Raw genomic sequence first — 15,512 nt, forward strand, 5'->3', positions numbered from 1 at the left:
CAAACACGGAGAAACAACCCTACATTTCAATGGTATACTAGTAGTATATATATTAATGACTTGCAAATATCTATTACTATTAATCACCACATCGTAGTCTTCTAGAGAACCTGGCTTGTGAGCCATTTCTCTTAACCATTTATATACTTGTATTCAGTTTCTTCTATCACATTATTACAAACCTACCTACCTAACCATTCCATTATATATAATTTTCTCGATTAAGCCTCCGCTAATCAAACCTAGTAGTTGAACTTCGCCGACTCAAGGAAAACAAATGACAGTAATGAAGAAGAGGAATAAGATAAGATGGCAGTCTTTGTTCCCGAGCTGTGGAAAGATTGACGACGCTTCCAAATCATCGTCGAAGCGTGATGATGATGATGATGATAATAAGGGCGGTAGCAATAAGAAGAAGGTTATGGTGAAGGAGAATTCGTTTCAGAGGTTTTTCATGTCGGATATAAGCTCTTCCACCACTCTTTCGTCCGAAGACCTCTCGAATTCGATAGTCGGGTCGAATCTCTATGCGTTCACGCTTGTGGAGCTGAAGGTGATCACGCACGGGTACTCGTCGTCGAGTTTTATTGGGGAAGGGGGGTTCGGGCCGGTTTATAAAGGGTTTGTGGATGATAAGCTGAGACCGGGTTTGAAGGCTCAGCCTGTTGCGGTTAAGCTTCTTGATTTAGATGGCTCACAAGGCCATAAGGAGTGGCTGGTACGTACGTGTGACATATTGTTGAGTAGACGTAAATATCACTTTCTTGTGTGAAATATTTTTGCAACTGAGGTTTGAGTTAATTAATTTGTTGAATATTGTTTTGTAGACTGAAGTGATATTTCTGGGACAACTGAGGCATCCACATTTAGTGAAACTCATCGGGTATTGCTGTGAAGATGAACACAGGGTGCTGATTTATGAATACATGCCTAGAGGGAGCCTGGAAAACCAACTTTTCAGAAGTAAGCTACCTAATTCTCGTATTTACGACGACCGTCGTTCTTGCTGGCGTCTTAAGTTTAAAATCTGATCGGTATTTTATTTCAAAAAAAAATTTTCTCAGTTACATGTGCATGTGTACTTTTTCAATGTGTTTTTGTCAACTTTATGGAGAAGATATGTCAAGTCATAATAGACGTGGGGTTTGGTATTTCAGTATCACGGTTGCGCATACACTATTTGCGAGAAGAAGAGGTCATGAATTAATCGTGAACACGTTTCTGTGTGAAATAACACACTGCCGTTTCTGATGAGAAAAGGGGCCAAGACAAAGTCAGAATGTCGTTATTTCGATAGTTGACATTTCAAAAATAATTGCACCATTATTATTTTTAATATCTTTACTTGTGCAGGATACGCGGTGTCGCTTCCATGGTCAACAAGAATGAAGATACTTCTGGGAGCCGCCAGAGGCCTTGCTTTCCTCCATGAAGCCGAAAATCCTGTCATCTACCGCGATTTTAAGGCTTCCAATATTTTGCTGGACTCGGTAATTAGGCTTTCTTATATTTAGTTTTCTGTTTTTCTTTCTGTTGTGGCCTTTATTGAATGTATTGTGGATGCAGGACTACACAGCCAAGCTCTCTGATTTCGGGTTAGCGAAGGATGGTCCTCAGGGAGATGAGACACATGTTTCGACACGAATTATGGGGACACATGGTTATGCTGCTCCTGAGTACATTATGACTGGTGAGTATCTACTTTGCATTTGCTTTAATTAGTACTTGTAGAGGTGGTATTCAAATTTGTGTTATTTCAGGTCACTTGACAGCAGCGAGCGATGTCTATAGCTTTGGAGTGGTACTACTGGAATTGCTAACAGGGCGGAGGGCAGTGGACAAGAGCCGGCCTAGTAGAGAACAAAGCTTAGTAGATTGGGCAAAATCTTCGTTGAAAGAACCGAGGAGGCTTAGTCGGATAATAGACCCAAAGCTCGAAGGGCAATACTCAGAACAGGGTGCCCAGAAGGCGGCTGCATTAGCTTATCAGTGTCTAAGCTACAAGGCAAAGCTGAGACCAACAATGAGGGCAGTGGTGGAAACCTTTGAGCAATTACAGAATTGTGATGTGGTTCCATTTGTGTATACTGTGCCTAAGGATATTACTTTACACAAGGAGAGTAAAGAACAGAAAGGAGTGAAAAGCCCACTGAGCAGCCCAAGGCAGAAGCATCAAGATCATCATCTTCATCAGGGACATAGAAAGTGGACTAAGTCGCCAAATTCTCCGACCATTCAAAAGGAAAGAACTCATGACAAAAGTCTGAATCCTGGGTTCACCAGTCCATTGAGACATGGACTAAAATAATTAAAAGGCTACTTATGTATTGTAAATAGAAATATAACCCATGATGTTCATGGTTTGAGAAGTGTAAGAATTGCTATGAGGCATACATTGTTTTATTCTATATTTATCAATGAATCAAAGTTCAGATTTTAGGTATATATCAGTTAGTCTTTCCATCAATGTTTGGTAAAAGTGCAAAGCCACCACAGGATTATGCTTATTATTAATTTTTTGTATGATTCAGATTAAAACCAAATCTAGATACACAGAAGACCAGTGTAAGATGAAAACGTGGAAGGCGAAAAATACAAAACAGAAACAGAAGAAAAACATAGAATCAAATAGACATCTGATTAGTAAAGATGAAGTGGTAGTCGAGGTTCCATGACTGCAACAAGTGGATACTTCCGAATCTTGCCAAGTCCAAAAACTTCATCCATACATATCTCTTCATTCTTCATATTATCAGGCAACTTCCAGTTAAATCCATGCAGTAAATTGCCCAATATAGAGCTAACAACTTTTAGTCCAAGATTATAACCAGGGCACATCCTCCTTCCTGAGCCAAATGGCAACAGTTCAAAATGCTCACCTTTCACATCTATATTTTTATTCAAAAATCTCTCCGGGCAGAACTTCTCTGTATATTACAAACAACAAACCATATATATGCACGTGGATAAAATAAGTTGCTCCCTCGCTGATTGTTTATGTTTTCATAATGTTTTTTAATTATTATTTTTTGAACAAAAATTTAAATGTCACACTTTTATTCGGAGAAAAAGTTTAAAAGATATTATGAAATTATATTTTATAAAAGTCTCAAAATATGTATCAAAAAATAAAACTGAAGGAGTGTACTATGTTTATATATACATCACATAGATGGCCGAGATTTTGTACCGGACTTGATATATGTGTTCCATCTGTCTCCTGCTAGTTTACGTTCGAGACGGAAACTTGACATGTATTTTAAGATTTTAATAAAATATATTTTATAATTTTTTTAAACCTTTTTTGAATAAAAAATAGTAAATATTTAAATATTTATTAAAAAAATATAAAAATTTGGGTTCAGACATATGTTGAAAACATAAATGTTGTCTTCATGCAGAGAACCATTTTAAGGTGTTAGAGGAGACCCTTTTATGGATCTTATACTTATATTTCAACACTCCCCCTCACTCCAAATCCCATCATTTGGGTTGAAGACTAGATCACGGGCGCCCATCTTTGGGGCATAAATTGCATTCGTGTCCATTTTAAATTGTGAGAATATTGAGGGGTTGCAGAGGCTCGAACCCGAGACCTCCCGCAAACCTGAGCTCTGATACCATGTAGAGAACCATTCCCTCTAAAACCTTTCGTTTGGTTGAAGGGTATCTGGAATCAGGTATGGGTTTTGTTCATTCGAAACTCATACCTGTTGTTTGGTTGCAAAAATAAAAACTTCAAACTCATACCTCAAACCTCCAAGGTATAGATTTTTGATACCCAAAGGAGGAGGTGGGTATGAGATGGAGGGTTTGGGAATCAATTTCATTTATGATTTTTTGTCGCTATTACAGTAATTAGATATTAATTTTTAATACAACAATAATCAATGATGCAAAAATATATAATAATAATATTTTCTATTTTTTTTAATTAATATAAATTAATAATATATTTTTTTTAAATTTTGAAATATATTGATTTCAGGTTCCAACCAAACACCTGATATCAGATATGATACCTTAAACCCATACCACCTTAACTCGATTACTCATTGTAACCCCATACCACTCGGCGAACCAAACGACCCCGTTAGAGGAGGCCCTTTTATGGATCTTATACTTATAGTAGTTGAGAAGCCGCGCGTTGCGGTGAACTATAAAAATTATGTTAATGATTCAATATTAAAATTTATAAAATAAAATAAATTTGCGACAACCTATAAAAATTATATTAATAATTCAACATTAATATTTATAGAATAAAATAATTTCATATTATAAACATATCGATGCAATATCAATATTAATATATAAAATTGCAAAATTGAACTATAATTCATGAGTGAAAAAATAAAAATAAAAATCTACATGTAATTAACGATTCAAAACATGACAAATCTTAATTTTGGTTCTGTTTAACATAAGTGTGTAAAAGTCTAAAGATATTGAGATACAACTCTGAAACCATCCCTAATTTTAATAGGGATAAACATTATATTTTAGTTGTACGAACATTTATCATCTCGGACGTATGAACTCCAATCCATGCACGGATGTATCAGTGATTCCTTCTTTTTTTTGGATTGATTGACCGTAAAAACATCAACTTATATATATGAGATCTCGGTTTATAACTACCGGCCTTCACTTAAAAAGTGCTTGAACTGAGCAAACAGATATTATAGAAGTGTTGCATGAAAATCTTTTCTTGTATACAAAGTAAACCATATAAAAATTAACAATAACAAACATATCCGATGAACAAAACAAATATTATAAAAAATAAAGAACAAACATATATTCCTAACAGTTAATCTATTAACTTTTTCATCCATCAATATCATGCTAAGACTATATGGTTCTCTCGTGTTTGTATTTGTCGGCTACTACATATGACAAACTCTTACTCTTATCGGCAAATCATCTCTATCATCATTCAAAACATCCCGAGTGTAACTCATTATTGTATTAGATGGAGAAGACAAATAAGCTCAAGAAAAATTGCGTGTGTTAAGTTTTATGAAGTCTGGCCTTAATTTATAGGAGTTGATTTGAGAAAAAAGCGGCTTACTAAAAATACTTTCTGTTTTTGATATACACCTTTTCCAAAAATATGATGATAGTTTCAGATTCTGATTTGATTTTGATATTTTGAAAAAGGTAGTTCTGAAACTTTCTTCCAATATATCCGAAATTAAAAAAGACAGTTTTTATTTTTGATATTTTTTCATCCAACTCTATTTTTGATATACACCTTTTCCAAAAATATGATGATAGTTTCAGATTCTGATTTGATTTTGATATTTGAAAAAAGTAGTTCTGAAAATTTCTTCCAATATATCCGAAACTAAAAAAAGACAAAAATACTTTCTATTTTTGATATAGACCTTTTCCAAAAATATAATGATAGTTTCAGATTCTGATTTGATTTTGATATTTTGAAAAAAGTAGTTCTCAAACTTTCTTCCAATATATCCGAAACTAAAAAAAACAGTTTTTATTTTTGATATTTTTTCATCCAACTCTATTTTTGATATACACATTTTCCAAAAATATGATGATAGTTTCATATTCTGATTTGATTTTGATATTTTGAAAAAAGTAGTTCTGAAACTTTCTTTCAATATATCCAAAACTAAAAAAGATAATTTTTATTTTTGATATTTTTTCATCCAAAAATTCCAGAAAATTAGAAAAATAGAACAAGCTCTCTAAGAGGTGATATTTTTTCATCCAAAAATTTCAGAAAATTAGAAAAATAGAACAAAGATCTCTAAGAGGCGCCACCTAAACGCCTCATGTTTCTCCTTTATATAAGTATATTGATTTCAACACTTCTTTGTTTTTGCTAAATATGCTGTCTTCGTTGTTGGACGAAGTTACGGGGACATAAACATTTCTAGAAGAAAACTAAATATTCCTGGGAAGCTAGATTTATTTTATGGGCATATCCTAGGAAGCTACATTGTATCCACATATCATACTTAGGTAGTTAGGTCGATGTCATAACTAGCCAAGGAGCACGTTTTTTTTATATTCGACTCCGAGATGCACAAAGAAATATTTGGGGCTGAGGAAAGTTGAGGATATTTCAAGATTTTAAAAACATAATTTCAAACCTACATTTTCCGGCAGAATTAAGTACTTGTGTACGGTGTGTACACAAGTTGACACGGCCCCCGATTTTGCAATGCCGATTTCAAATCTACAACTTTTGCTATATATTAGTCCATTGCAGGGGAAATGTAGTCACCCATCAATATGGAATTCCTATCCATGCCTAGCTCCATAGCAGATACTTGGTGCATCAGAAAAGACCTCAGTTTAGTATCCAAAAATAGAGCTCAAATTTTCAGCAGACCGCCAAAAATTACAACTGTAAGATACTCCCTCCATCCCATTTTATGTGAGACTTATTCCTTTTTGGAACGTCCTAAAAAAATGAATCTATCATACTTACTATTTTTGAACACTACTTTTCACTATTACACCCACTACTTTCTTCCACCATCTCCCTTCTATAATAATATAAACACTATTGCACCCACTACTTTCCTCCACTATCTCAAATTAATTATTAAATATTGATAGGTCCCACCACTTTATCCACTTTTCAACTAAACTTACTACTTTTTTCTTAATCTCCGTGAAAGTCAAACCAGCTCACTCAATATGGGACGGAGGGAGTAATTTATTATATTGTGGCTAATATTATGAACAGTTATGCAGTGCTGTCATAATAATGTAAAGTTACAGTCTGCTCTTTTGGTGCAGTCTGAAGATTACCAGAAACAGTCGCAGAATATGGCGATTGTTAGGCAAGAACTCAAGGCCAGTAACAAGGTCGGAATCGATACATATCAGAGCCTGACAATAATAGATGCGGTTCAAAGGCTAGGGATCGATCATCATTTCAAAGATGAGATCGAACAAGTTCTGGAGAGGCAGTATATGGCGATTTCTCCTGGTTTTTTCAAAAACAAGGATCTTTGTTTGGCCTCACTCTGTTTTCGACTGTTGAGGCAACAACACTACCATGTGCATGCAGGTGTGTGTCAACTGTGTGTGTTTTCCTGAATTTTAGTGAATTTTTCCATATGCAGCAATAATGTCTTCCTCTGCCTGATAGAAAATCTACAAATATTACTCAAGTTGATTTGGTTATAAATATTGGCTACCTACATTGTACAGATAATTGTGTTCTTTCACTAATCGCTAGATAGAAAATTATGCAGATGCTTTTGACAAGTTTATGAACGAGGACAAGAAGCTAGTGAGAAAACTACTAAGAGGAGAAAGCACAGAGGCATTGACGAGTCTATATGAAGCCTCACAGCTGAGGATAGAAGATGAAGATATACTTGATGAAGCCGAATTTTTCAGCTGCCAACTTCTTAACGAAAGAATCAAGTTTCTGAATCATCATGAAGCATGGAGTGTCAGGAATACGATAGCTCATCCCCTCCACAGGAGTTTGGCAGGGTTCACAAAGAATCACTTCATCAAGGATATCATTTGTGGTCAAGCCGGATGCGGAAAAGCCTTAGAAGAGCTAGCCTATCTGGATCGAGCTTTTATGCAAGCTATATATACAAGAGAACTAAGTGAATTCTCAAGGTACCATTGAGCTACTGATTTTATTTGGACAGAATAACATATATACTCCATATGCAGTTTAATTGTGTACTTACTGATTTCATGTTCATGTAAAAAGGTGGTGGAATGGTCTAAGATTGGCAGACGAATTGAAATATGCCAGGAACCAACCATTAAAGTGGTTTACATGGTCTATGGCCATGCTGACAGATCCGAGTTTATCTGAAGAGAGAATTGAGCTGAGTAAAGCTATTTCTTTTATCTATGTCATAGATGACATTTTTGATGTTTATGGAACGATTGATGACCTCACTTTGTTCACTGAAGCTGTTAATAGGTACTTCCTAACTAAGCTATAAATGTGCTAGACAGCTCAAGTAATTGAAATGAATGACAGCAAAATACTCACATATAACTAATACAGGTGGGATATTGCAGCTATTGAGCATCTTCCCGATTACATGAAGAAGTGTTTCAGAATGCTGCATGAAATCACAAATGAAATCGGGTACAAGGTCTGCAAGAAACATGGATTTAACCCCATAGACTACTTGGCAAAAACGGTATTATATATTCTTCCGTGTAAAATAACTATACAGAAGTAAAATAACTGGAATATGATGCCACAAACTATATGGACAATTTGCAGTGGGCGAAATTATGCACTGCATTCTTAGAAGAAGCAAAATGGTTTGCTTCGGGGCACTTGCCAGAAGCAGAAGAATACTTGAAGAATGGGATAACTAGTTCAGGGGTGCATGTAGCACTAGTCCACATGTTCTTTCTCATAGGAGATCATGGTTCAACCAAAGACCTGGCTGAGTCAGTGAAGTTGGACACATGCTTAATATCTTATAATGTGGCAGCTATTCTACGTCTCTGGGATGATTTGGGAAGTGCCAAGGTGATAACATATTTATTTCTATCCTCTTGTAAATGCTAGATGCATGTATGTGGCAAAGAATATAGGCTTATGAATTCAAATTACACATTTATAGGATGAGAATCAAGATGGCAAAGACGGATCGTATGTAGCTTGCTACATGAAAGAACATAAAGAAGCTTCCATTGAAAATGCCCGAGAACAAGTCAGTAAAATGATATCAGAGACATGGAAATGCCTGAACAAAGAGTGCCTTTCGCCAAATCAGTATTCAAAAACGTTTATAAAAGGGTCTCTGAATCTTGCAAGGATGGTACCATTGATGTACACTTACGATGACAGTCAGAGCCTCCCACTCCTTGAAGAGTATACACGGGAACAATTGTTCTAGGAAAACAATATTATGGCAAAGCGCCAGAGCATAGACCAAAATCCTGTTTAAGCACAAGAAGAATACAAATATTGAAAACAATAAAATGTGTGCCCAAAAGGGGAAAAAGGAGCTCATTGGGTCAGTTTTTCTGCTGACACTATTCCCTTACTCTAGAGCAATTAGAATAAAATAATTCAGGCACGAATCTTAAAATTCTGATATATTCTCCCCTAATTAAAAAAAAATACATCATATATTCGAAATAAATTTAGAATGTCAAGATAGTGTAATACACAATTCGACGTTTATGAACCCAATTATGACTTCAGAATTGCAATCTAATATAATAAATAAAATTATATAAACGTTGTGTGCAATTGAACTGTCACACTTCCATTTTCACTAAAAAAATTCCTGCCCAGAGTAATTCTACTTATACTAGTAAGAGTCGTTTGTAATAGTTCATGTCTCAGTAAAACTTTGGTGCCACAAGACGCATATAACCGCGAAATCAAAGCCTTAATTTCTTCGACACGGATATATTGAAACGCGTCCAAGCGCTTTGGACTAAAAAGCTGAGACTGATAAATTTTGCGGCCTTGTTGCCAGTGAGATCCATACGGAGCCCAGAGCAAATTGTTGTTATTGTAGGTGGTGTACTTGCCGGCTGCTGTGGGTGGTCGTGATGCGAAAATGTGATCGTATGTTTTTAAGAAATGCTTAGCCATTTCAGCTGAAGAGGCAACTACAACTGGACGTGAGCCGAATTTGAGTTGCATCAAGTGACCATATTTCTGGGACAATTTGTTGAAGGATTGGTGCGGAAGAGGACCGATGAGGTTTAGATTGCCGATGATCGGCCATGGGGTTGGACCTGGTGGAAGGTTTCTTTTGGTAAGAGAGGTTAAGAGTTTCGAACAAATGGCTAATGTTGCAAGGAGTGATATGAGTAAAACAAGTGTGGGAGAATAATCCATGTTTGTGTTGTATCATGTATGTGTTGATTGAAGTCCTGATGTGAGTTTGATTATGGTTGGGTCGTTGGCCATTTATACAACTTTTACGAAGCACTATATTTTCATGCACAGTGTACATCGGGATGGACAATTTCTCCGTTCAGTGCCTAATTCGATCTTAGTCCCGTTCATGGAGGGTGATAGGAGATTTTTCGGATACGGAATGGGATTGAGAAAAGTTTCAAAAAAATTTCGGTATGTGAGAAGATTCGGGGATTAGTGTTTCATGCCTGGATTCGGGGATTAGTGTTTCACCGCTCCTTCCGCCAGCTCAGAAGTTTCCGACTTTATATATAAGTAAAATAATTATATATTAATATTAAAATAAATGATAAATATGTTGTATACACATTTAGCTAACGGTTTGAATAGATCGTAGATGATCTTATAATAGTTGGCTATTTTTTCAAAATATTATATTATTATTATATTTAATTTTTAATAAAATATATTATTTTAGTATAATAATAGATGATTCACCTCACATCATTATATATTTTTGAAGAGAGATCAAATATAACGGATAAAAATAGATTGACAAAATCTTTTTCCAAGTGAAATGACCGACGGATAACTTTTTTACATCTCCTCTGTAAATTTGTTTAGAACAGGTGACGTGTAATTTTAATCGCGGACTCTAATTTGTTTTAACTGGCAATGAAACTCAGTAAAAATGTGTACCTGATTATTAGCGTGCAGGAAGGAGATTCAAAGTTGTTCTGAGAAAAAAGTTTTATGACCTCCTGACAAAAACAAAATATTGTAGTGGTTCTTTCTCGCTTTTGCTCAACTATTCTGGTATATAGTCATATCCAAACCGGCCAAAGAAATGCAAGTTTAATGTGTAGTAATCTTGAGACGTAAACCTAAAATACCTTCCGCCGGATGAATGAGATAATATGGCAGCACAGTCTAGATGAGATGAAGGACTCCTATTTTAACAAGAACCAAAATTGATGTAAAAAATAGCGGCGTTTGGACATTGAGGCCAAGAGCTTATTTTGGTTAATAAGTTAACTTATGCTTTCATCAACTGTTTGGCAAAAGTCCGGTTCGGTTGTGGTTGAGTGGGATGAATGGAATATAATGAAGTGGGTGTTTGGCTGGCACTTATAAGTCCAGCTTCTGGATTATAAGTTATGAGCACTTATTCGTACCGTTTGTGTAATAAGTCAAGAAGCACTTATAAAAAGCTAGGAATGCTAGCTTTTGTTTCAGAGCTTCTGCTTATTTCCCAAACACTTTAATCACTTATAAGTCTTATCTTACTCCTAACTTCTACTCAACTTATTTATTTTAAGCAAGAAGCACTTATTTTAAGCTCACCTAAACGGCCCCGAAATTAATGAAATTAAAGAAAATAAATGAAAGATAGAGGAAAGATTTGAAAAAAACTAGATATACAAAATTGTTATTGAAAAATTGTGAAGGAATCGGTAAGGAACAGAATATTCCATCTCAAATTAGCAATTATTATTGAGATGATTAGGAATGAAATAGGTTAACGAATGAAAATTTCGAAAATTTAATCATTTATATTTTTCTGATAAAAAAGAATCAATTCATTTAGGTCACTTATCCCAGATTGCAAGTTTATAGTCAATTAAGTGATCAAAATGGCGCTTTAGCTGATTGTACATACCACGGTGGATTTTTTTAAGTTAAGTCACGAAATTAAGTCAGCTTTCTGTCAAATTTTTAATGGAGTGTAATGGTTAGTCAACTGAATGAAATTTTCTAATTTTTAAAAGTATAATGATGTGAATGAAAGGTTTTTGAGTTAGATGATCCAATTGCAAGTTTTTGGTCAGTTGAGTGACCAAAACGCTAATTGATCCTATTTAGATTTAGTGTTAGATAGATGGTCGAGATTTTGTACGGGACTTGATATATACTCCATTTGTCTTCTTGGTAGTTGTATTCGGTGAACGGGGCTCAACATATATTTTAAGATTTTTATAAAATATAATTATATAAATTATTTTAATTTTTTTTCTAAAATAGAAATTTAATATTTAGATATTTATAAAAAAAATTAAGATTTCTGGTGAAATCAGACGTTTATTAGGACAGAAATGCGTCTTCTCTGTTGGACGAAGGACGGGGACGCAAACATTTCTAAAAGAAAACAAAATATTCCTAGGAAGCAAGATTCTTTTGATGGGGATATCCTAGGAAGCCACATTGTATCCACATATCAATACTTAGGTCTAGGATTTCATAACTATCCAAGGAGCACGTTTATATTGATTCGACTCGCGAGATGCAGAAGAAATATTTGTGGCTTAGGAAAGTTAAGGATATTTCAGGATTTTAAAACACGTATTAAAAAATTTACATTTTCCGGCAGAATTAAGTACTTGTGTAGTACGCAACTTGACACCGCCACGAATTTTGCAATGCCGATTTAAAATCTGGTAAAATTTTTGCTATATAAGTCCATTGCAGGTAGTCATCGAAGAAGGCACATCAGTATGCAATTCCTATCCATGCCTAGCTCCACAGCAGATACTTGGTGCATCAGCAAAGACCTCCATTGGCATTTAGTATCCAAGAATCAATCTCAAATCTTCAGCCAACCGCCAAAAAATACAACTGTAAGATATGTTATAATATTGTGGCTAATATTATGAACAGTTGTGCAGTACTGTTAACACTTAACATAATCATGTAAAGTTTGTGTGCTTGTTTGGCAACTCCAAATAAGCACTTCCGTTCCCAATAAGTTGGTTTCTACTTTTTTTGAATCGTTTGTGTAAATAAGTAAAAATATTTGAAGGAAAAAGTTAGAAGTTGAGAATGCTAGTTTTTTCCCGGATATTCTGCTTCTTTTTCAAACATTTTTATAACTTATAAGTTTTAATTCATTTCGCAATTCTACTCCACTTCCTTACTTTATGTAAGAAGTAACTTCTTTTAAACTAACACAAAAGGCCCCAAAGTCTGCTCTTTTGGTGCAGTCTGAAGATTACCAGAAACAGTCGCAGAATATGGCGATTGTTAGGCAAGAACTCAAGGCTAATAACAAGGTAGGAATCGATCCATATCAAAGTTTGACAGTAATAGACGCTCTTCAAAGGCTAGGGATCGATTATCATTTCAAAGATGAGATCGAACAAGTTCTGGAGAGGCAGTATATGGTGATTTCGCCTTATTTTTTCAAGAACAAGGATCTTTGTTTTGCTTCACTCTGTTTTCGACTGTTGAGGCAACAACACTACCATGTGCATGCAGGTATGTGTGTTTTTTCCTGAAATTTTACTTACCATAATAAAACTTGGCTATTTTAGTGAATTTTGCATATGTGTTCGTTCCCATAATAATATCTTTCATTGCCTCATCTCTGAGAGTCTGCAATTTCTGAAGTTTAATGGTACGTTTGGGAACCTGGATTTCATTTGAAATTCTGAATTTGAACAAATAACCTGCTTGGGAATATGGATTTGGATTTTATTTGAAATCCTAGACATTCAAATATTAGTTTAAACCTGAGAATTTGAAATGACAACCCAAATCCTGTCATTTGAAAACCATCATTTGAAATGAAATGCATGTTTTCAAACACCATCTTATCTAATTTTCTACTACTAAAAGTTCAAGTAGAGGTTATAACAATTAACAATGGGATACCTACATTGTACAGATAATTGTGTTCTTCCACTAAATTGCCTCACTGCCGGACTGATCGCTAGACAGAAAATTTATGCAGATGCTTTTGACAAGTTTATGGACAAGGAGAAGAAGCTAGTGAGAAAACTACTAAGAGGAGAAAGCACAGAGGCATTGATGAGTCTATATGAAGCCTCACAGCTGAGGATAGAAGATGAAGATGTTCTTGATGAAGCCGAATTTTTCAGCTGCCAGCTTCTTAACGAAAGAATCAAGTTTCTGAATCATCATGAAGCACACACTGTCAGGAATACGATAGCTCATCCCCACCACAGGAGTTTGGCAGGGTTCACAAAGAATCACTACATCAAGGATGTAATTCGTGGTAAAGCCCGGTGTGGAAAGGCCTTACAAGAGCTAGCCTATCTGGATCGAGCTTTTATGCAAGCTATACAGAGAAGAGAACTAAGTGAATTCTCAAGGTATTCAGTGAGCTACTGATTTTACTTGGATTCAATAACACGAATACTTCATATGCAGTACAATTTTGTACTAATTGATTTCATATTCATGTAAATAGCTGGTGGAATGCTCTAAGATTGGCAGACGAATTGAAATATGTCAGGAACCAACCATTAAAGTGGTTTACATGGTCTATGGCCATGCTGACAGATCCGAGTTTATCAGAAGAGAGAATTGAGCTGACCAAAGCTATTTCTTTTATCTATGTGATAGATGACATTTTTGATGTTTATGGAACGATTGATGACCTCACTTTGTTCACTGAAGCTGTTAATAGGTACTTTCTAACTAAGCAGTAAATGTTCTAGACAGCTCAAGTAATTGAAATTAATGACAGCAAAATACTCACATATAACTAATACAGGTGGGATATTGCAGCCATTGAGCATCTTCCAGATTATATGAAGAAGTGTTTTAGAATGCTGCATGAAATCACAAATGAAATCGGGTACAAGGTCTGCAAGAAACATGGATTTAACCCCGTAGACTACTTGGCAAAAACGGTATTATATATTCTTCCGTGTAAAATAACTATACAGAAGTAAAATAACTTGAATATGATGCCACAAACTATATGGACAATTTGCAGTGGGCAAAATTATGCACTGCATTCTTAGAAGAAGCAAAATGGTTTGCCTCGGGGCACTTGCCAGAAGCAGATGAATACTTGAAGAATGGGATAGCTAGTTCAGGGGTGCATGTCGCTCTAGTCCACATGTTCTTTCTCATAGGAGATGGCTCAACCAAAGAACTGGCTGAGTCAGTCAAGTTCGACAGATGCTTAATATCCTATAATGTGGCAGCTATTCTACGTCTTTGGGATGATCTGGGAAGTGCCAAGGTGATAACATATTTACTCTCCTAACTTTTATCTGGCAAATGCTAGATGTATAAGAATATAGGCTTATGAATTCTAATTACACAATTATAGGATGAGAATCAAGATGGCAAAGACGGATCGTATGTAGCTTGCTACATGAAAGAACATAAAGAAGCTTCCATTGAAAATGCCCGAGAAAAAGTCAGTGAATTGATATCAGAGACATGGAAATGCCTGAACAAAGAGTGCCTTTCGCCAAATCAATATTCAAAAACGTTTATAGAAGGGTCTCTGAATCTTGCAAGGATGGTGCCATTGATGTACACTTACGATCACAGTCAGAGCCTCCCACTCCTTGAAGAGTATACACGGGAACAATTGTTCTAGAAAAACAATATTATGCAGAGACCAAAATGCTGTTTAAGCACAAGAAGAAAACATATATTGAAAACAATAAAATTTTTATTCTGTTCCGTAAGGCCTCGACAGTTCCCAAAAAGTAAAAAAGGAGCTTATTAGGTCGATCAGCATGTTTTTTTTGCTGGGACGGGCAGGGCCGTTCCATACCTTTTGAGGGCCCAGGGGCGAAAGAAGAAAATGGACCCTATTTTTTTTACTTCACTAAATTTGATAAAATATGACCTTGTAGCAATGTAAACTCAAATTTTAGTCAACTTCCGTAAGAAAATA

At 35.3% G+C, this 15,512-nt stretch overlaps 4 protein-coding genes across 4 annotated transcripts; 3 read left to right on the plus strand and 1 right to left on the minus strand.

Moving 5' to 3' along the window:
• Positions 1-84: 84 nt before the first annotated feature.
• On the plus strand, positions 85-2,445 carry LOC108193848 (serine/threonine-protein kinase RIPK). The gene is made up of 5 exons (XM_017360681.2): positions 85-718; positions 828-963; positions 1,354-1,490; positions 1,567-1,690; positions 1,761-2,445. Exons 1-5 carry the CDS (start codon positions 278-280, stop codon positions 2,306-2,308), a joined length of 1,386 nt encoding a protein of 461 aa, XP_017216170.1. The 5' UTR covers positions 85-277; the 3' UTR covers positions 2,309-2,445.
• Positions 2,446-6,264: 3,819 nt separating this feature from the next.
• On the plus strand, positions 6,265-9,051 carry LOC108195481 ((3S,6E)-nerolidol synthase 1). The gene is made up of 7 exons (XM_017362445.2): positions 6,265-6,381; positions 6,778-7,051; positions 7,239-7,620; positions 7,718-7,936; positions 8,024-8,162; positions 8,249-8,503; positions 8,598-9,051. Exons 1-7 carry the CDS (start codon positions 6,265-6,267, stop codon positions 8,871-8,873), a joined length of 1,662 nt encoding a protein of 553 aa, XP_017217934.2. The 3' UTR covers positions 8,874-9,051.
• Positions 9,052-9,109: 58 nt separating this feature from the next.
• LOC108194756 (cytochrome P450 750A1-like) lies at positions 9,110-9,972 on the minus strand. Its single transcript, XM_017361695.2, has one exon. It carries the CDS (start codon positions 9,830-9,832, stop codon positions 9,212-9,214), a length of 621 nt encoding a protein of 206 aa, XP_017217184.2. The 5' UTR covers positions 9,833-9,972; the 3' UTR covers positions 9,110-9,211.
• A 2,847-nt stretch (positions 9,973-12,819) lies between these two features.
• On the plus strand, positions 12,820-15,294 carry LOC108194757 (probable terpene synthase 13). Its single transcript, XM_017361696.2, has 6 exons — positions 12,820-13,105; positions 13,581-13,962; positions 14,061-14,279; positions 14,367-14,505; positions 14,592-14,843; positions 14,934-15,294. Exons 1-6 carry the CDS (start codon positions 12,862-12,864, stop codon positions 15,207-15,209), a joined length of 1,512 nt encoding a protein of 503 aa, XP_017217185.1. The 5' UTR covers positions 12,820-12,861; the 3' UTR covers positions 15,210-15,294.
• Positions 15,295-15,512: the final 218 nt, after the last annotated feature.

This window comes from Daucus carota, chromosome 7 (genome assembly GCF_001625215.2).
Source record: "Daucus carota subsp. sativus chromosome 7, DH1 v3.0, whole genome shotgun sequence".
In the NCBI taxonomy this organism is placed as follows: Eukaryota; Viridiplantae; Streptophyta; class Magnoliopsida; order Apiales; family Apiaceae; genus Daucus; species Daucus carota.